Below are 22750 nucleotides of genomic sequence, written 5' to 3' on the forward strand. Positions count from 1 at the left end.
TGTAGCATCTTTACCTGGTTTTGGTATTAGAGTGACGTTGGCTTCATAAAATGAATTAGGTAGTGTTCCATTTTCTTCAATTTTTTTGGAAGAGTTTAAGTAGGAGTGGTGTCAGTTCTTTTGGAAAAATTTGGTAGAATTCACCTGTGAAGCCATCTGGTCCTGGGCTTTTATTTGTAGGAAGCTTTTTGATGACTGATTGGATCTCTTTTCTTGTGATTTGTTTGTTGAGGTCTTCTATTTCTTCTCTGGTCAGTCTAGGTTGTTCATGTGTTTCCAGGAAATTATCCATTTCCTTTAAATTCTCTAGTTTTGTTGGCATGCAGTCATTCATAGTATCCTCTTATTTTTAAAATTTCTTTGGAATCCACAGCAATGTCCCCCTCTCATTTATTATTTTGTTTATTTGTGTCTTCTCTCTTTTTGACTTTGTCAGTCTAGCTAAGGGCTTGTCAATCTTGTTGACCTTTTCAAAGAACCAACTTTTGGTGTTATTTATTCTCTCTATTGTTTTTTTGTTCTCCAAATCATTTATTTCTGCTATAATCCTTGTTAATTCTTTTTTTCTACTTGCTTGAGGATTAGTTTGTTGATCATTTTCTAGCTTCTTTAGTTGTTCCATTAGTTCTTTGATTTTAATTCTTTCTTTCTTTTTAATATAGGCATTTAGAACTATAAATTTCCCACTCAATACTGACTTTGCTGCATCCCATAAGTTTTGATATGTTGTGTTCTCATTTTCATTCATCTCTAGATATTTAGCAATTTCTCTTGCAATTTCTTCTTTAACCCAGTGATTGTTTAGGAGTGTGTTGTTTAATCTCCAGATATTTGGGAATGTTCTAGATCTCTGATGGTTATTGTCTTCTATTTGCACTCCATTGTGGTCAGAGAATGTGCTTTGAATAATTTCAATCTTTTGAAATTTATTGAGGCTTGTTTTATGCCCCAGCATATGATCTATCTTGGAGAAAGTTCCATGAGCATTAGAGAAGAATATATATCCTGGTAATTTGGGATGTAATGCTCTATATATGTCTATTAAGTCTAATTCACTTAACACATTGTTTAGAATATCAATTTCCTTATTGGTCCTCTGTCTGGTTGATCTATCTATAGAAGAGAGTGGTGTATTGAAGTCTCCTATAATTACTGTGAAAACATCTATTGCTTCCTTCAGTTTTGCCAATGTTTGTCTCATGTACTTTGAAGCACCTTGATTGGGTGCATAAACATTTATGATTTTTATTTCTTCTTGGTGAATTGTCCCTTTCATTACTATATAGTGTCCTTCTTTGTCTCTTATGACATCCTTGCACTTAAAGTCTATTTTATCTGAAATTAGTATTACTACCTGTGCTGGTTTGAAGGTATTATATCTCCCAAAACGCTATTATCTTTGATGTAAACTTGTGTGGGCAGATGTGTTGGTGTTGATTAGATTGTAATTCTTTAAGTGTTTCCATGGAGATGCAACCCACCCAACTGTAGGTGATGACTCTAATTGGATAGTTTCCATGGAGTCATGGCCCTGCCCATTCAGTGTGGGCCTTGATTAGTTCACTGGAGCACTATATAAGCTCAGACAGAAGGAGTGAGCTTGCTACATCCAAGAGGGACACTTTTAAGAATGTACAGGAGCTGAGAGAGGAACTGTAGCTTACAGAGACATTTTGGAGATGATCTTTGAAAGCAGACTTTTGCTCCGGAGAAGCTAAGAGAGGACAAATGCCCCAAGAGCAACTGAGAGTGACATTTTAGAGAGAAGCTGAAGCCTGGAGAGTAACATCATGGGAGAAAGACATTTTGAAAGTAGAACTATGGAGCAGACACCAGCCACATGCCTTCCCAGCTAACAGAGGTTTTCTGGATGCCATTGGCTATCCTTCAGTGAAGGTACCAGATTGTTGATGTGTTACCCTGGACACTTTATGGTCTTCAGACTATAACTGTGTAACCAAATAAACCCCTTGATAAAAGCCAATCCATTTCTGGTGTTGTGCGTCGCAGCAGCATTAGCAAACTAGAACACTACCCCTGCTTTCTTTTGGCTGTAGCTTGCATGGAATATTTTTTCCATCCTTTCACTTTCAATTTCTTTGTGTCGCTGTTTCTAAAATGAGTATCTTGTAAACAACGTATTGATGGTTCATATTTTTTAATCCATTCTGCCAATCTATATCTTTTAACTGGGGAGATTAATCCATTCACATTCAATGTTATTACTGTGGAGGCAGTTCTTGAATCAGCCATCTCACCCTTTGGTTTTTATTTGTCAAATGTACTTTCCCCCTTCTCTCTCTATTTCTTTTAAGGTACCCTTACTAAAATTCTTCAATTCTGTGCCCTTCTCCAGACCTCTCTCTCCTTTCTTTTTTTCTCCACTGGTAGAACTCTCTTTAGTATTTCTCCTAGGGAAGGTCTCTTGTTAACAAATTCTTTTCAGCATTTCTTTGTCTGTGAAAAGTTTAAGCACTCCCTCAAATTTGAAGGAGAGTTTTGCTAGATAAAGAATTCTTGGCTGGCAAATTTTCTCTTTCAGCATTATATATATATCATACCACTGCCTTCTCAACTCCATGGTGCCTGCTGAGTAGTCACTACTTAGTCTTATGTTGTTTCCCTTGTATCTGGTGAATCACTTCTCTCTTGCTGCTTCAGAACTTTCTCCTCTTCAGCATTTTCCAATCTGATTAGAATATGTCTTGGAGTGGTTTTGTTTGGATTTATTCTATTTGGAGTTCATTGGGCATCTTTGATTTGCAGATTTATATCATTTAGATGGGTTGGGAGGTTTTTCCCAACAATGTCTTCAAATACTTTTCCTAGCCCTTTATTCTTCTCTTCCACTTCTGGAACACCCATTATTCTTATATTTGAGCATTTCATGTTGTCCATCATTTCCCTGAGATCCAATTCAAATTAAAAAAATTTTTTCACCATTTGTTCTTTTATGCTTTCATTTTCCATCACCATATCTTGGAGTTCACTAATTCATTCCTCTACCTCTTCAAATCTGGTGATGTGTCTCAACATCTTTTTAATTTGATCAACAGTATCTTTTATTTCCATAAGATCTGCTATTTTTTAATTTACTCTTGCAAATTCTTCTTTATGCTCTTCTAGGGTCTTCTCCATATCCTTTATATCCTGAGCTACTTTTGTGTGTACTTCTTTGATTAATTGCTCCAAGTTCTATGTCTCCTCTGGCTTTTTAATTTGGATGTTTGGGTTATCCATATCTTCTGGTTTCTTCATATGCTTCATAATTTTCTTTTTGTTTCTGGCCTCTTGACATATGCTTATCTTGATAGGGTTCTTCTAGGATATGCAAGATTATTTGAAAATTTATCTATAATTTGACAAAGCTACAGCTTGGTGGAGTGCACTTTCCCTGACCTACCAACAGTTGGAGCTCTTGAGCCACCTCTTACCCTCAAGCCAGTTCTCCCTAACTTCATCTATGCACTGAGTAGGGGTCCAAGCCATGTGGAAGTCCAATCAGTCTACCAGTTTCCGTGTGCACTGAGGACTGCCAGCCCTGTAGGTGGGGGGCTTGCCCTGCTGAGTTTGGCAGGGAGTCCGTTCCAGGACACAATTATCCCAGCCATTCCTGGGGTTGTGGGTGGAGTACTCTGGGTCTTCAGAGCTGCCTGTTTCACCTTTCATCTCAAATGCCCCACAGTCCCTCTCTATCATGGACCCATGAGTCCCTGGTATTGGGGGAGGGCTCATGGCAGTTCCTTGTGGCTCCCCTGCCTCTAGGCAATGCACATGGTGGGCTTCCATGGAGGAAGGGTGGAAGCCATAACAAGCCCACCAAATCTCAAACTTCCTCAAGGAAGCTTTTGGCCGCAGGGCTGTGAAGGGTTGTCTCTGAGCCAGATGGCTGCACAGGGTGTGGAAAGCTGCTGTTTCTACATTTGTCTGCTTGCTCCAACCTCTAGTTCCTAGCATGCGGGCTCTTGACTGCAGGTCTGTGAGGGGTTATCCCCCACACCAGGTAGTGATGAGGGTGCCCAGGGAGTGGAAGGCTACTCCCCACCGTGCTGTCCACTGGGTCCAGCCACCCATTCCCCAGCAGTGTTCTGGGCTGAAAACTCAACCATCTTGAACACAGTCTTTGGTTTCTCCGAGTACACACTCACTATTGGTGTAGAGGTCCCTGCCCAGCTGGTGGAACTCTGGAACTGCTCTCCTGGAGTGTTTTCTGCCTATATCTAGTGTTTCTCATAGAGGAGAATTTTGCTGTCACTCCTAATCCACCATCTTTGATCCCTCCTCTTTTTTGCCTTTTGGCCTATATTATATTCAGTTTTGCCTACATTAAATACATGTTGCTTTTTTAATATAGAAGAAAGAGTTACTTAAAAAACTATTCCACTTCTCACTATTTAACCAAGATTAATGAAAGCTTGTGTCCACAGAAAGATTTGTTCACTAACATTCATAACATGTTTATTTGTAATAGCTCAAAACTGGAAACAACCTAAATGTTCATCAACAGGTGTTCCAATTTGCTAATGCTGCTGTTTGCAAAACACTAGAAATGGATTGGCTTTATAAAGTGGGTTTACTTGGTTACAAAGTTACAATCTTAAGGCCATAAAGTGTCCAAGGTAAGGCATCAACAATAGGGTACCTTCACTGAAGAAAGGCCATTGGAATCTGGAAAACCTCTGCTAGCTGGGAAGGCATGTGGCTAGCATCTGCTTGCTACCAGGTTGCATCTCAAAATGGCATTCTCCAAAATGCCAGCCTCAGTTTTCAACGGCCATCTTCAAAATGTATCCCTAAGTTGCAGCTATGTCTGGGTCTGCATGGCTCTTTTTAAAGTACTTCAGTAAAGAAATCAAGACCCAAGCTGAATGGGCAGAGACACACCTCCATGAAAATAATCTAATCAAAAGTATTACCCACAGTTGGGTGGGTCACATCTCCATGGAAACAACCTAATCCAAAGATTCCAACTTAACCAACACTAGTAAGTCTGCCCCCACATGATTGCATCAAAGAACATGCCATTTTGGGAGGACATAATTCATCCAAACTGTTACACCAGTGAATGTAGAAACAGTCTGTGGTACGTCTATACAGTGAAAACTACTCAGCAACAAAAAGGAATGAACTATTGATACAAGGAATAACTTGGAAGAATTTCAAAATACTTTCCTTCTGAAATGCTTTCCTTCTAAGGTAGGGAACAAGGAAAGGATGTCCACTCTTGCCACATCTTTTCAACATTGTACTAGAGCCTCTAGTCATTACAAATTAGCAAGAAAAAGAAATAAAAGTCATCCAGATTAGAAATGAAGTAAAACGATGTCTATTCACAAATGACATGATCTTGCATCTAGAAAATCTCAAGGTATCCACTAAAAAACAATTACAACAATTAGAAAGAAGCCAGACAAAGAAGGGAATATACTATATCATTCCATTTATATAAAATTCTGGAGAAGGCAAACTATATAACAAGGTCTGGGGGTGTGTGTGGGGGGGGTGGTGAGGGAAAAAGGGATTCCCAGGAGAAACTTTTGAGGATGCAAAAATTCATTATTTTGATTGTAAATTCATTATTTTGATTCACAAGTTTATACATATGTCAATTCTCACCAAATCATACATTTTGAATATGTGCAGTTTACTTCATATCAATTATACCCCAACAATGCTGAAAAAAAAAAGATTTTGCTATAGTATTGTAATATGGTGCTTTAAGATCCAATTTTAAAAAAAGTTAAACTTGCATAAAAAATTAAAGGACATTTCTTGATTAAGCATAACTGAAAAGTCTGGACATGGGCATCAGGCATGGTTTGATCATAGTACCATTTCCATTTCTCTAAGGGCTACTCTCTGCTCCCTGCCTGATGTTGGCTTCATCCTTTGGCAGGTTTATCTTGTGGTAGCCAAATGGCTGCAGCAGTTGCAGGCCTAACATTCACATACCACAAATTACAGGAGAACAGAGGAGTTTCCTTTCCCCAACCATTGGAACAAAATCTTGAGTCTTTCCATGATTGAATCAGCTAAACTCATGAATCTGTCTCTGAACAATCACTGAGGAAAAGACCAGAGCGATAGAGTCAATCCAACTCTAACTGTATGACTACTAAACAGTGAAGGAATAGTGGAATGGATGATTCAGAAGCAAGTAGCGGAAATGTATGCTCTAGACTTGGCAGATGAGTTTAGGGTGGTCATCATGGGGAGACGCTGGTTTGGATGGAAATTGAAGATGACTCTAAAGTTGTTATTTCTGTTTTAAAAGTTGTTATTGCACAGGATATGACTCCCAGGGATGAATCTGCACCGAGAATCATGGGATTGAGAACATCTTCTTGACCAAAAGGGGGATCGAAATGAAATGAAATAAAGCTTCAGTGGCTGAGAGATTTCAAATGGAGTTGAGAGGTCACTCTGGTGGACATTCTTATGCACTATAGAGATAACACTTTTTAGGTTTTAATGCACTGGAATAGCTAGAAGTTAATACCTGGAACTACCAAACTCCAACCCAGTAGCCTTGACTCTTGAAGACAATTGTATAACAATGTAGATTACAAGGGGTGACAGCGTGATTGTGAAAACCTTGTGGATCACACTCCCTTTATCCAGTATATGGATGAATGAGTAGATAAATGGGGACAAAACTAAATGAAAAATGGGGGGGGGATGGAGGGATGATTTGGGTGTTCTTTTTTATTTTTATTTTTTATTCTTATTCTGATTCTTTCTGGTATAAGGAAAATGTTCAAAAATAGATTAGGGTGATGAATGCACAACTATTATGATGGTACTGTGAACAGTTGGTTATACACCATGGATGATTGTATAGTATGTGAATATATCTCAGTAAAACTGAATTTTAAAAAAAAACAACAGTTACATTAAAGATTTTTAAAAAAAGATGTTATTGATATAAAATGCAGTGTACTCTATTTTGAATCTTAAAGCAGGTACAAGAAAGAAAGTTCCTTGTCCCTGGCAATGTTTTTGGGCTCCCTTGTTGCATGCCCCACTGACTGTTCTAATTATTGTGCTTTTCAGGATACCTATTGAAAGGACTGTCATGTGACTTTGAAGTCATCCTGGGAGCAGAAACAACAGAAAAGCATTTTTCTGGATATAGATGTTGTAGCATGTATCACAAGTTCATTCCTTTTTGGGGCTGAATAATAGTCCATTGTATGGATATACCACTCTTTATCCTTTTGTCTGTTGATGGACACTTAGGTTGTTCCCACCATTTGCCTATTGTTAATAATGCTGCTATGAGCATTGGTGTACAAGTATCTGAGTTCCTGTTTTCAGTTCTTTGGGTTATATATGTAGGAGTGGAATTGCCAGGTCATATGGTGAGTCTATGTTTAACTTTTTGAGGAACTGTCAAACTGTTTTCCACAGAAACTGCACTATTTTACCTTCCCTCCAGCAATATGCAAGAGTTCCACCAACATTTGTGGAGGTTTTTGTTTGTTTGTTGGACAGTAGCCATCCTAGTGGTCATGAAGTGGTATCTCTAAAATAACATTTTGAAAGTAAATTATTTTGTCCAAGGATCTGTATGTAGCATTGTCAAATAAATAGAGTGATGGCGAAGACAGTGGAGTCTTTGAAGGATTTTAGGATGCAGTGGAAAAGAATGGGCAGCTTCCTCTAAACCTATTTTATTTAAATGTACAAATCCCATCACTTCATAGAACGCATATGGCATATTGCTTAGGAAGCATGCACCTTCTTGTTTATTACATTTTTAAGCATTTTTTGTTGAGATATAATTTACATAGAATACAATTCAATTTATGTCATTTAACAATTGATGATATTTAACATATTCAGAGCTGGTATGGTTGTCTACCAGTCCTTTATCTAATTGTCCTCCTCAGTGCTCTCTTAGAGAGTCAATTCTCCATCTGTAGAGATGGGATTTCTATTTTTCTGTTACAACTACATACACAAATGATGCCTATTGATTGCTTTGGGATAATGACGTTGATGAAAACGAAGACAAGATATCAACTGAGTTCATCAGTTAAGCAAACATGATGGATAGTTACAATTAGGAGAGATTAATTTGGGGTAAACTTTGGAGATTGTAGAGTCTAGACTAGTATTTCTGTATCATCACCTAAAATATTAAGAATCTCTTAGGCGTTCCTACCTCCTCCTCATTATCATTATCATATTCAATATGATCAGTATAAGGAATATCAGTTGTTTATGTCTGCCCAGAACCCTTTTTCTGGTAACGGCACCCATGTCTTCCATTTGGGAAATGATTCTTCTCCCACTCTCAGAGTCTGTGTCTCAGAATTGGGGGAGTGCTTGGGCATGGAATTCAGGCCTGGCCAATCAATTCAACAGTGGGACTCCCAGCTGTTCAAGAGCCAGCCTGCCTGCCTAGAGCGACATTTGCCCTCATGTGGTGATAGCCTATCTAGGAATGAAGCCAACTCAAAAAGGGCTCTGAACCAAGGATGGAGAGGACATCGTTTGAGTGCCTGCATCCAGTCAGATCTACCTCCTGGTCTTTTGGTTACATAAGCCAAGACATTCTGTCTGTTCTTAATCCAATTTTAATTCAGTTTCAAAAATGTGCCATTCAAGAATCTTGACTAATATCACCATCATCAGAATTGTTATCAGCATCACCACTCCCCTTCTCTTCCTCTTTCCTGGAGTCCACTTCCTGAACCAGAGACTGATGATTGCTGCAATTAGCAGGACGAGTACCCACAGGAAGTCCAGGTGGTGGTGTGGATTGTAACCGTTGAGTAGGAGGCTACAAGTTGGTTCTAGGGCAAAAGAAATGTAAGGGCAGAAACTTGCCACTGAGACACAGGCTTATCTGCCTATTTCTAAAGCACTCATCTGTCTTAGAGCTCTTGTTGCAAATGTCTTGTTAGACACAGTTTAAAATCACTCTACTGGATGTTCAGCGGTGTGGGAAACTGAGCCTTCCATGTTGCCTAAGGCATATCTAGGGTGGTGGCTTAGAGCCATGCAGGCCCACCCTGTAAAGATATGTGTCTTGTGACTATGATGACAACGTTTACCATTGTCCTAAACCTAGATTGTCCCTTCTGATATGCAACAGGATGTAAACATAGGTATCTGGTGGGCTCTCCCGAGCCTGAGGACATTTAGCATATACTCCCCGATCTTCTGAAATAAATAACTGGAGCAAAGGTGCATTATCATCCACTTAGCATGAGATGCCGTGGGCCCCCTGCTCCCTTAATTCTGACGTGTCTATGTCTCATTCCCGCGCCGCCCTGTCAGCAAAAAGTGGCGCTCAACGTGGGGCTCAAAGAACCAGACCTGGTTCCTGACAGAAGAATCGCTTGAACGACTGAGGTACAGCGGCGCTGGAACTCGGGTGGAGGTAACGGCCGTGTTTTGTATGTGTTCCTTGTAGAATGACCCCGAGCATTATAAGCAGGGTAATGGGTAATGTTTAAGGACACAATAAATATGTTCCCTGTATTTCCCTCTTACAGCAGCTGCTGTGGGCCAGTGGTGTCAAGGTGGGGGAGATTCACAAATCTTAGAATTGCTACAGGTTGTTGAAAAATACTGCTCTTGGTTCCCTACCCTTGGTTCCCTTGAATTGTATGACTGGGAGCGGGTAGGTAAGGAATTGAAACAAAAACATATGCCAGGAGCTAATTTACCTATTACTATTTGGTCTACATGGTCTTTAATTAAGTCTGTTCTTGAGACTAAAAACTGATGATGACGAGGAAGAGTATGAGTCTGATGACAATACTGGTCCCAATCCTCTTTCTGATAATGATAAGGGTAAAAAAGATCCAGTAAAATCTGCTAAAGTTTTTTATTCTTGCCAATGCCCAAAACCTCCTTCTGTGCCTTGCTGGAAGGAATGGCCCCCGCCTCCTCTGCTGCCTCTTCCTGCGCATAGCTGTAAACCTGCCCGCCTCTCAGGCGTACAGCAGGGTCTGGCAGAAGCCAGGCAGCATGGAGATCTGGAGGCCATGTGCTGTCCCTCCACCAACTCCAAGCCCTCCGTCTTGGAGCTTTCCCCAGCTACAGCAGGGAGCGCAGCAGTAGACCTCGCTGCCAATGCTGAGGTATGTCTTCTCCCCAATAATCCTGTTAAGGTCCCCACCGGCTATTATGGCCCCTTACCTAAAGGGATGGTGGGTCTTTTGCTTGGATGCAGTTCTCTCATCTCAAGGGTGTTCGTGTACACACTGGAGTCATTAACTCTAACTATACTGGGGAAATTCAGGTGGTCATGTCTTCTTCTATTCCATGGACTGCCCATAAAGGCAAAAGAATTGCTCAACTCTTATTATTACCTTATGTACCTGTTGGTTCCTCCCCTAAAAATTGGGAAAATGGAAGTTTTGGTAGCACAGGAAAGGTAGGAATTTTTCTCACAGAGGCTCTGCAGGAGCCGCGCCCTATGTGTACTCTTGCAATTCATGGGCATAGCTTTACTGGACTTATAGATATGGGCGCAGATGTCTCTATTATTTAGTCAACAACACTGGCCCCCACATTGGCCTTTGCAAGAGGCACGAATTACTGCTGTGGGCCTAGGCTTGCCTCAGGGACTTATGCAAAGTGTTCATATTTTGCCTTGCCTTGGCCCTGAGGGACAGAAGGCCACTTTACAACCTTATGTGGCTGTTCTGCCTCTTAATCTTTGGGGCAGAGACCTACTTGAACAATGGGGTGCTACTGTACATATCCCTCCTCCTAGTGGAGTGTACAGTATTCAAAGCCACAAAATAATGGCAAATATGGGGTATGCCCCTAGCTGTGGGCTTGGCGTATGTTTGCAAGGTACCCCTTCACCCACACAAGTCTCACCAAAATGTGATCAATTTGGTTTAGGATATAAACCTTTTCAGTGGCGGCCGCTGTTCATTCACCTCCCCAACCTGTCCCATTAGTATGGACTACAACAAAACCAGTATGGGTAGAGCAGTGGCCGCTTACAAAAGAAAAATTAGAGGCTTTACATGAATTGGTTCAAGAACAATTGTCCTTGCAGCATATTGAAGAGTCTTTTAGTCCTTGGAATTCTCCTGTGTTCCCAATAAAGAAAAAATCAGGAAAATGGAGAATGTTAACTGACCTAGGAGGTGTTAATGCTGTCATTCGGCCCATGGGACCTTTACAACCTGGGCTCCCCAATCCTAGCATGATTCCTGAAAAGTGGGCTTTAGTGGTCATTGATATTAAAGACTGTTTCTTTTCCATCCCTTTAGCTGATCAAGATAAGGAGAAATTTGCTTTCACTATTTTGTCCCTTAACAATAAAAACCCTTCTAAATGATATCAGTGGAAGGTTTTACCACAAGGTATGCTAAATAGTCCTACAATATGTCAATATTATGTCCACCATGCCTTACAGCCTGTCTATTTAAATTTTCCTAAAGCTTATATAATCCATTATATGGATGATATTTTGTGCTCTGCACCTCAGGAGACTGAAGTAGAAGCTTTGTTCTATGCTGTTCAAAAAGCTTTACAGGATGTAGGATTGCATATTGCTACTGACAAAGTGCAACGTACTTTGCCTGTACAGTATTTGGGTTCTATTATCAATAGACTTACAATTCAACCCCAAAAAGTACAACTCCACAGAGATGCTGTTACCACCTTAAATGATTTACAAAAACTACTAGGGGATATTAATTGGCTTTGCCCCAAAGTAGGTATAGCTAACTATGAGCTCTCCAACCTATTTTCTCTCCTTTGTGGGGATTCAAAATTAAACAGCCCTAGATCTTTAACTTCAGCTGCAGAGAATTACAATTAGTGGAAGCTAAAGTTCAACAAGCTCAGATATCCCGTGTTGATCCTACACAACCTTTATCTCTATTTATCTTTTCCACTCCCAAATCCCCCACAGGCTTGCTTTTGCAAAATGATAAGCTTGTAGAATGGATCTTCTTGCCCAATTCTTCCGTAAAACCCATTTCCCCTTATCTAGATCTCTTAACTACTTTAGTTGCTCAAGCCAGAAAAAAGGCAAAACAACTCAATGGTTTTGACCTTCATTTAATTGTGCTCCCTATTAACTGCTAAAGAACTCTCAGTTATTTTGCAACAACATCTAGCTTGGCAAATTGCTCTAGCTGACTATGTTGGCCAGCTGGATAATCATTATCCAAAAAATGATCTTTTCCAGTTCATTCAACATACACAATGGATACTGCCTAGGTATACTTCTTGTGAGCCTTTAATCAATGCTCCCATTGTTTTTACTGATGGGTCATCTAAAGGTCGAGCTGCCTATGCTGGCCCTAAGTCCAAAGTTTTAGATCTTCCTCATTTCTCTGCCCAGCAAGCTGAACTGGCTGCTGTAATAGCCGTCTTAACAGATGTTTCTGAGGCTGTTAATATTTTATCTGATTCTGCTTATGTTGTTCATGTAGTTAGTAAAATTGAAACAGCATCCATTAAGCAACAGTTGCCTCATTTATTTAACCTTTTTCTTGAGCTACAATCAGCTATTTGTGCTCATGTATCTCCTTTTTATATTACCCATATTCGTTCCCATACCAACCTTCCAGGCCCTTTAGCAGCTGGCTGGCAATGCTGCTGCGGATAAATTATTACTGCCTGTTATTTTCACTCATTTTCACTCGCTTACTCATCTCATTTTCACTCGCTTACTCATCTTAATGTGCAAGGACTCATGGCTTGATTTTCCCTTACTAGAACACAAGCTGAAGATATTGTTTCTTCTTATCCTAATTGTCAACTCCTTACTGCTCCACCTTTGCAGGATCCTGGTGTTAACCCTCATGGTCTAGCCCCCAATGATTTATGGCAAATGGATGTTACTCATATCCCTTCCTTTGGCTGTTCAGCCATTGTTCATGTCAGCATTGACACGTACTCTGGCTTTCTTTGGGCCACAGCACAAACCGGTGAAACATTTCGACATGTGCATACTCACCTTTTTGCCTGTTTTGCGTCTATGGGCTTGCCCCGTGCTTTAAAAACTGATAATGGCCCAGCCTATACATCTGCAAAATTTGCTACTTTTACTACAACTTGGGGCATTCATCATACCACTGGTAGTCCTTATAATCCCCGAGGACAAGCTATTGTTGAGCGTGCCCATCATACTTTAAAAACTATGTTAACAAAACAAAAAGGGGGAGATGATGGAACTCCCCATGAACGGTTATCAAAAGCTTCATTTACTTTAAATTTTCTAAATTTTTATGAAAAACTGGGTGGCACTGCCACAGAACGACATTTTCCAGCTGAAAAGACAACACTGAAACATTATTTCCAGAAAGCACCTCCTATATGGTGGAAGGACATGCTAACTAATGAATGGACAATGGGTACTTTATTAACATGGGGAAGAGGTTATGCTTGTGTTTCCCCAGGTGACGGACGAGCACCACTTTGGATACTGGCCTGACGACTGAAGCCATACCATGAACCCAGCAAAGAAAAGAAAATTCCTATGGGACATCGAGCCACCAGTGATGCAGTTCCAGGGTCTGACGCTGAAGACAACAGTGATCAGGCCAACACCCCGAACTAGGGAAGCCCAACATCCAACTTGGGGTCAGATAAAGAAATTATGTCAGGATGCTGGAAAACAAATCCAATGAGACAAGCTGCCTATGACAGGTTCTAACCTGATGGCAGCAATGTTGGCTCTTATTGCTATTGCTTTAAGTATATCTCCGGCATGTGCTCATTCTGGAAATTATACTTATTGGGCTTATATTCCTAACCCCCCATTGCTGCAACAAGATATAAACATTGGCAATGAAAAAGAAAACAGTTCGTTCAGTTTTCCCTCCTTCTTATTTTGGCTGCCTGGGTCCAAACCATTGTTGGGCATGGAGGCCACGGGGCATAGGCTGTCAAGGAGACAAAACTAACCCTCTTGGGGGGCGTTGCCCCTCCCTTACATCACCCTGTATGGCCCCGGAGGATGGTCGGTTAGCCAGAGATGGGTAAGATTCCTCAGGGAAGGAACAACCTAAGACAGGCACAGACGCAGAGGGGCCATCAGGAGAAAACTTGGGGGCTAACAGAGGTGGGGCACAGAACCTCACCCCCCCCCCAGCTTTGCAAGGGTCTGAACCCTTACCCCTTTTAAGGGAGGACTCCTGCCCCAGTGGCTACTTTGTTTCCCACACCCGGCTCAGATCAGAGCCCAAGTGACAGACAGAGATCTGGCCAGCGGCTAAAATAAAAAGGGGGACATGTGGGAAACTGAGTCTTCCATGTTGCCTAAGGCATATGTAGGGTGGTGGCTTAGAGCCATGCGGGCCGCCCTGTAAAGATATGTGTCTTGTGACTATGATGACAACGTTTACCATTGTCCTAAACCTAGATTGTCCCTTCTGATATGCAACAGGATGTAAACATAGGTATCTGGTGGGCTCTCCCTAGCCTGAGGACATTTAGCATATACTCCCCGATCTTCTGAAATAAATAACTGGAGCAAAGGTGCATTATCGTCCACTTAGCTTGAGATGCCATGGGCCCCCTGCTCCCTTAATTCTTAACTTTGTGTCTGTGTCTCATTCCTGCGCCGCCCTGTCAGCAACACAGCGGGTACCCTGTAGGTGTGTAATCATGAACCATCATTCCTTTTAAAGCTTTGTATTTGCATGCAATCATTCCTCTAAAGAGTTCTGACCTCATGATAGTAATGCAATTCTAAACTCTTGTCCCAGGGTCTCAGGTTTGTGGATACAAATACACAAATATTACCCAAGATTTTCCAGCAAAAGTAGGGCCAGAAACTCAGCAAGAGAAGTAGATTCTTTCACTCACTGTATTAGATTAGAAATAAATAACAAGGGAAACAGTAGACTCATTTCATGTAAGTCAAGACAACTCCAGGAGAGCAGAGACCATGTCCCTTTCTGCCTATCATTGTATTCATAGTGGCACCATGTTGCTCAACAAAAATACTTGTTGAATGACTACCAAAAGGTAAGTGAATGGATGAAGTATGGAAAGTTTGGAAATGGAAGATCAAATGATGCTCTCGGGGTTAGAATCAGATAATCATTCAGCTCTTTTTTTTTGTTTTTGTTTTTGTTTCATTTCTTTATTGTGGAATATAATGTACATTAAGTGATAACTTTCAAAGTGCAATTTAACAAGTAGATAGCAAATTTCAAAGAATGTCATGGGTTACAGCTCCACATTTTCTGTTATTTCCTTATAGCGAAATATAACATATACAGAAAGGTGATCTTCTTTTGTTTTGTTTTACCTTTTTATTTTGAAATAATTTTGAACTTACAGGATACTTGCAAAAATAATATAAACCCTATACAGACAAACTAAACATACCTCCAACCTCCCAGATACCCAGATCTATCAATTTTAACATTTTGCTTCCTTTGCTGTATCATTCTATTTACCAATCATCTCTTTTTATCTGTCTGTCTATCTACCTGTCTATCTATCTTGCTGTCTACATGTATCTATCTATTTCCTGAATTTCTGAAAGCAGGTTGCACACTTCATACTCCTGAACACATAAAACTGCATGTCCATTTCCTGTGAACAATGACATTCACTTACATGATCACCTTAAGTGCAGATATTACATTCAAGAAATTTAACATTTATATAAAGCTTATATTTTAAATTCCATTTTTTTCTTATGTCCCAGTAATGCCTTTTTGAGCCTTTTCTCCTCCATTCTGACATCTCATCCAACATCATTATGATGGTTTGGATATATTACGTCCCCCAGAAAAAGCCATGTTCTTTAATGCAATCTTGGGGTGGGGGGGCAGATGTATTTAGTCTTGATTAGGTTGGAACCTTTGGATTAGATTGTTTCCATGGAGATGTGACCCACACAACTGTTAAGTGATAACTCTGATTGAGTTATTTCCATGGTGGTGTGGCCCCTTCCATTCAGCGTGGGTCTTAATTAAATCACTGGAGTCCTATAAGAGAGACTTCTGGAGAGACGCTTAGAGATGCTTGGAGATGTGGACAGAAGAACATTTGGAGATGTTAAGCTAAGTGATGAAGCCCAGAGCTTGTCCCAGGATATGCTAAGACAAGACCCCAAGGTGCTTAGAGAGAAACATCTTGGGAGAAAGAACCAAGAATGCACAGGAGCTGAGAGAAGACCTGGAACACAACCCAGGATCAGCGGATGCCAGCCACATGCCTTCCCAGCTAACAGAGGTTTTCCAGACACCATCAGCCACCCTTCAGTGAAGGTATCATCTGCTGATGCCTTAATTTGAACACTTTTATGGCCTTAGGACTGTAATGTTGTAACCAAATAAAACCCCCTTTATAAAAGCCAATCCATTTCTGTTATTTTGCATAATGGCAGCATTAGCAAACCGGAACATGTACTGCATTTCATTGTCATTAACTCTTTAGTTTCTCTGTTTCTTTTTTTTTTTTTTCTTTAATTTTTGAAACATACATCCCATCCCAATATCTCAGAAGCCATTCAGTGGGATTAATACATTATGATGTTGCAGTACCCTCATCACCATCCATTACTAGAACTTTCCATTCACCCCCAACATAAACTCCTACATTCATTTTGTGTTAACTCCCCATTGCCCCTGTCCTCCACCCCTAGTAACCTGTACTCAGATTTCTGTTCCTGTTATTAAGGGCTGGAACCATCAATTTGTGATGTTTTCAAACTATTTTTGGTCCCAAACGGGGAATGGAAAGTGTAGAGAGGAGGGGAAAAAAAAAAAGTCAGTGCCTCTTTAGGAATCCTCTGCCACTCTTCCCTGAGAGGGTTTGGAACACTGGTCATCCTCAGATACCCACCCCCCACCCACCCAGTCTGAAGTGGCTGACAAAAGCAGTGGTCAGCAACCAGACCACACACTCCAGGATTCTGGAGGACTTGGTCCTTATAGCCCACCCTGGAACTGGAAAAGTACACCAGAAACCCAGGCTCAGTCCCCACTGCTGCTGCCATGCTGCTGGGGGACAGGGGTAGCTGCTGCACTGAGGGCAAAATTCACCTCTTTTTACTGCAATTGACCAGCCTCCTCTTCCTGCTCTTCCCTGAATGCTGCACAGTGTTCCCCCAGACCACAGAGTTCCAAAATAGTTGATTCAGACAGTTCCTGCCAGTTGAGTAGTTGTTTTGGTGGAGGGACTGATTTCTGGAGCCTCCTACTCTGCCATCTTCCCACAATCCTTTCTGAGGTCCTACCACTTTAAAGTGTCCTATGTCTTGATTTGGTGCTTGCCCTGTTATTGCAATTCTTTAAGTGTTTTCTGGAGCTTGTAGAAGAATGTTTCTGCCAGTTTTTGCTGGTTGTTGAGAAAGCTTCCAGGAGGGGATGGAGACCCAAAGCTCTGCCATCTTGATCAGGGTGGTACAGGTTTTGGTACAGAGGCAGGTTACCTTTTAGGGGTCTTTTCTGCCTTGTGATTGCTTCTGTAGTCTTGAGTCATGTGATGAACATTGGTCATTTTTGGCTGCCCAATGTCCATCCCCTTCTTCTATTAGAGCCCCAAGTTCCTTTTGGGAAATTACCTCTTGTTCCAGTTTGCTAATGCTGCCAATTTGCAAAACACCAGAAATGGATTGGCTTTTATAAAGGGGGTTTATTTGGTTAAAAAGTTACAGTCTTGAGGCCACAAAGTGTCCAAGGTAAGGCATCTACAATAGAGTACCTTCACTGAAGGATGGCCATTGGTGTCCGGAAAACCTCTGTTAGCTGGGAAGGCATGTGGCTGGCATCTGCTTTCTCCCAGGTTGTGTTTCAAAATGGCATTCTCCAAAATGTTGCTCTTGAGGCATTTTGTCCTCTCTTAGCTGCAGTTTCTCTTCAAAATGTCACTCGCAGATGCTTTGAGGTCCTTGTCCGTGAACTCCTTTATAGGATTCCAGTCATCCAATTAACACCCACCCTGAATGGGCTGGGTAACACCTCCATGGAAATTATCCAATCAAACATTTCACTCACAGTTGATCGAGTCACGTCTCAATGGAAACACTCAAGCAAAGAATTCAAATCCAATCAACACTAATACATCAGCCCCACAAGATTGCATCAAAGAACATGGTGTTTTGGGGGACATAATACATCCAAGCTGGCACAACTCTCCTCATTATTTGTCTTCTTGGGAGGGTAAATCCTGGAAAGCATCTTCCACCATAAAAGGTGAAGGGACATGATCCTCCTTCTATCTCCTCTGGTATGGACAGGAGGTGGGCATGTGACCTAAACTCAGCCAATCAGATGCTCTTTCCTGGGACTTTGCCTCTTCAGAAAATCTGGTTGGAGGTCATTTATTGTGGCAGTGAAAGTTGCTGCCACAAACCCTTATGGTAGTCCCTGTTTTCTAGCCCTCTGGAGCTCCCTTGGCTCCTGACTTTTTCTAATCCTGGCTGTGCCAGTTTGAATTTATTATGTCCCCCAAACCCCATTATCTTTGATGTAATCTTGTGTGGGCAGACCTATCAGTGTTAATTAGATTGTAATTCTCTGAGTGTTTCCATGGAGAAGTGCCCCACCCAACTGTGGGTGATGACTCTGATTGGATAATTTCCATGGAGGTGTTGGCCTGCCCATTCAGGGTGGGTCTGAGTTAAATTACTGGAGCACTATATAAGCTCAGACAGAAGAAGCAAGCTTGCTACAGCCAAGAGGGACACTTTGAAAAATGCACTTTAACTGAGAGAGGAGCTTCAGCTTACAGACACATTTTGGAGACAGCCTTTGAAAGCAGACTTTTGCTCTGGAGAAGCTAAGAGAGGAAAAATGCCCCGAGAGCAACTAAGAGTGATATTTTTGAGGAGCTGAAGCCTAGAGAGGAACATCCTGGGAGAAAGCCATTTTGAAACCAGAACTTGGAGCAGATGCTGGCCATGTGCCTTCCCAGCTAACACAGGTTTTCCGGATGCCATTGGCCATCCTGCAGTGAAGGTACCTGACTGTTGATGCATTACCTTGGACACTTTATGGCCTTAAGACTGCAACTGTGAAACCAAATAAACCCCCTTTTATAAAAGCCAATCCATTTCTGGTGTTTTGCATTCTGGCAGCATTAGCAAACTAGAACACTGGCCTTTTAGCCTTCCATCAGGTCTTGGAACCTCTTATGGCCTTCCAATGAGTTCCTTTTTATCTGGAGTCAGCCAGCACTGTCTTCAGCTGCATGCAACTGAGAATTCTGTCAGTTAGTGCAGGCCGGCTGCTCCTCCAGCAAAATACCCTGGTTTCTCTTGCTTCATTTCTCTTGCCTCATTTTCCTTACTAGGCAGCAATCCTTTCATGGCCTTTTAAAAATGCTGTATCAGAAACCTACTCCAAACTATTATTACACTTTCCATTCCCAGGTTTTTATCTCCTTGTAATGGACACTCATAGGATTGTTCCTCTCTCCCCTGAAATGATTTCTCCCTCTCTGTAAATGATTCCTCACCTCCAGGAGGCTGGCCTTGAGCTTCTGGCCATTGTTGACTGATCAAGTGTTAGCCATCTGACCCTAAGCAGGACCAAACAGATTTCTCTTTCCTGTGATTCTAGAAGTTTGATCTGAGGGATGTGAAAACTGTAGGTTGCTGGGGACTAAGCTTCTGAAGTGGTTTGGTGCTAGGAGGGAGGTCTATACTTTTCTGTTGCTGAGGTTTATCTTGAGCCCCAATACTTCCTTATTGTTAGTAGAGTTGCAATAAATTTCCTTCTTGTTTAAGGTTTCTAATTTGGCTTCTGCAATTTGCAACTAAAAGAACTTTAACACTATCTCCATGTGATATAAGGCTCCTTGGGGACAGGACCATATTTTCATTTATTCACCCATTTATTTTTTACCAAGTGTTTACGAAGCACTTAACTATATGCCAGGCACTGTGCTAGGTACTGTGCTAGGTACTGGGAACCCAAAGATAAATTAGACAATGCCCTGAACTCAAGGAGCTTCTCTCTATCTAGTTGGGGATATAAATGTATTCGATCAATCAATCATTCAGTTTACAAATTATTCATTCACTAAACCAATAATAGCCAATAATTTTTTAGTACAATCGGACAGGCTCTAATACTAAATACTTTTCTTATTTAATTCCTGTAACAACACTATGAGGGAGGTCTCATTTAACAGATGGAGGAACTGAGGCACAGACAGTTTAGGAAACTTCCCCTAAGTCTCAAGGTTTCTAAGTGCTAGAGCTGGGTCTCTAATCCTAGTATGCCTGACTACAGAGCTCTTGTTTCCAACCACTGCCTTTCAAAATAAAGAATCCCAAAGCAATGTGACACACACTCACCAAAGTGTGTATAAAGTTCACAGAGGAGAAAGCAACTAATTTTGTGGGGATGTTGGAGTTCAAAAAAGACTTCAGGGTTGACGTGGCTTGAGCAATCTTGAAGGAAGGGAAGAGGTGTATCCTCGGTGCTTAGCACAGAACTTTGCATATGAACTCAGCAGAATGATCAAGTGACTTGTGCCTTCGTAAGGAATTATTTTCCTGTTTACATGGAGTTTGGGTGTTTCTTAGCGCCTTCTGATGCATCCTCTTTGTGATTTAGCAATGGCATGGGAGAGATCAGATCATTTTTGTATTATGTCATTGATGCTCACAAAAGCCCTGCAAGGTAAGTAGTACAGGTATTAACTTTGTAAGATGGGTGAGGAAACCAAGGCTGAGAGGTTGCATGACTTGTCTAAGACTACACACGGTGAGTAAGTGGCAGAACAAGGCAAGAACCAGGTGTTCTGCCCTCTGGAGGGAGGGACTGACTAACAGGATTCCTCTAATCTAGCCAGGGATTCCTTTACTCTTGGGCTCTAGGTCACACTTTGCTCATTCCTGCCACTGCATTTTAGCTTCTGAAGGTTCCTGTCCCTGGAACATCCTGCCCTTCCTTCTCATTTTCAGTTCTCCAAATTCTGCTTATCCTTCAAGATCAAGCCCATCCCACATATTCCTCCCAAGCCTTCTACACATTCATTCAGCCCACCAGTTAAGCTCCATGTCAACTCCCTTAGTCCTGCTTCCAACCAGATTTCTGCAATGTATTTAGAAAATCTAGACTTATCACTGCCATATAGCCGTCTTCATCAGAACTCCTGCCACCTAATCTCTCCAACATTCTGTTGACCTTTTATTGTTGTTTACTTTATATGTGTACATCTTGTCTCTCACTAAAATGTAAGCCCCATGAAGGTCAACCCATGTGCTCCTTTTATAGCCTCCTATGTCTGTAGCAGACCTATGTACATTTTTGGGATCACAGTGTTTATCAACTCAAAGGGGTTATCTGTTCTTTCTACCTGCTGTTAGATTGTTCTACTTATAAATCGTGCAAAATTGACACCTTGTCAGGCCCCTTTCTAAAGCTCTCCAAGTGAAAAGAATTCAGAGGCTCTCATTCAGAAATTACCAATAACAAACAATGAATGCTTAGTAATCGTCAAATCCTGTACAAAATATACTACATGTATTAACTCACTTAATCTTCACAACTATTATTCCCATTAAACGAATGAAAACACTTTTGAGGTCACTCAGCTAGTAAGCTGAGCAGTCAGGATTCAAATTCGGCCACCTGACTCCAGAGTATAAACTCTTATAGGTAACTGAAAGTAAGGTAGATCCGTTTCCTTTGTTTCTAAACCTTTCGGGAAGATAGAACTAAAGTGATGAGAAAATAATATTGGACTCCTTATACGGGCCAGGCATTATGATAGGCGCACATCGCATTATCAATATTATTCTCGCAATGACTCTGAAACAAGAAGTATTAATTCCAATTTTCAGATGAAGAAATCGGCTCCCAATGTAGTTAAATACTCGAAGTTTAGCTTCCAGTTATTGGCAAAGTTGGAACTAGACCAGGTTTTCTGACTTTCACGGAACTGCTCCTTAAAGAAGATCATACAGAAAACCCTGACAGGGACAATCATGAAGGGCAAAGATGCATGTAAATTATTACTTAAATGTGTTAACTTATCTAAGGAATGTGTAGTGCATATTGAAGAATTATAAAAGAATGTCAAAAACATGTCAGTAGCAAGAATAACTAACAGTGCTGAATGGTGTGTGAATTAGGTGGAAAGGGGAAGCTCAGAGTCATATATGTCACCAGAAGGAAAGTTGGAGGTCAAAAGATGGGAATGTATAAAACTAAATCCTGTGGTGGGCAATGTCCATGATAAACTGTACAAATACTAGAAATAGCTTCCATGAACCAGAACAAATGCATGACAATACAATTAGAAGTTAATAATAGAGGGGCGTATAGGGAAGAAATATATACCTATCGCAAACTATATACTACAGTTAGTAGTATTTCAACATTTTTTCATAAACAGTAACAAACTATACCAACATTACGAGTCAACAATTGAGGGGTGTTGGTTAGGGATAGGGGAGGATTCGAGTTTCCTTTTCTTTTTTTCTTTTTTCATCTTTCACTTTATTTCTTGTTTGGAGTAATGAAAAGTTTCTAAAAATTGAACAAAAATTAAGTGTGGTGATGGATGCACAGCTGTATGAGGGTACCCAGGGCCAAGTGATTGTACACTTTGGATCTCTGGATAATTGTATGGTATCTGAACAATCCCAATAAAAATTGAAAAAAAAAAAAAAGAATGTCAAAAAGGCTATTCTATAAAGACCCTCAGAGGAATTAGCTAATTAAATAAAGGAGCTGTCTGTCTTCGGCTGAGATTCAAACCCGAGAAGTTCCCGGGGGAAGGGGGCAAGGGCGCCACCAATCCAGGAGAACCAGGGAACCCACTCGAGACTTAGGCTCAACCT

General features: G+C 41.0%; 1 protein-coding gene across 1 annotated transcript in view; it reads left to right on the plus strand.

The window, feature by feature from the left end:
* Window positions 1–7213, plus strand: part of ALKBH1 (alkB homolog 1, histone H2A dioxygenase) — a 63682-nt gene extending 56469 nt beyond the window's left edge. Inside the window, exon 6 of the mRNA XM_037832183.1 lies at window positions 7054–7213. Coding sequence (XP_037688111.1) covers window positions 7054–7178 — 125 coding nt within the window. The 3' untranslated portion in view covers window positions 7179–7213. The remainder of the gene's footprint in view (window positions 1–7053) is intronic.
* The last annotated feature ends 15537 nt before the right edge of the window (window positions 7214–22750 follow it).

This window comes from Choloepus didactylus, chromosome 4, assembly GCF_015220235.1.
Source record: "Choloepus didactylus isolate mChoDid1 chromosome 4, mChoDid1.pri, whole genome shotgun sequence".
NCBI classification, from domain to species: Eukaryota; Metazoa; Chordata; class Mammalia; order Pilosa; family Megalonychidae; genus Choloepus; species Choloepus didactylus.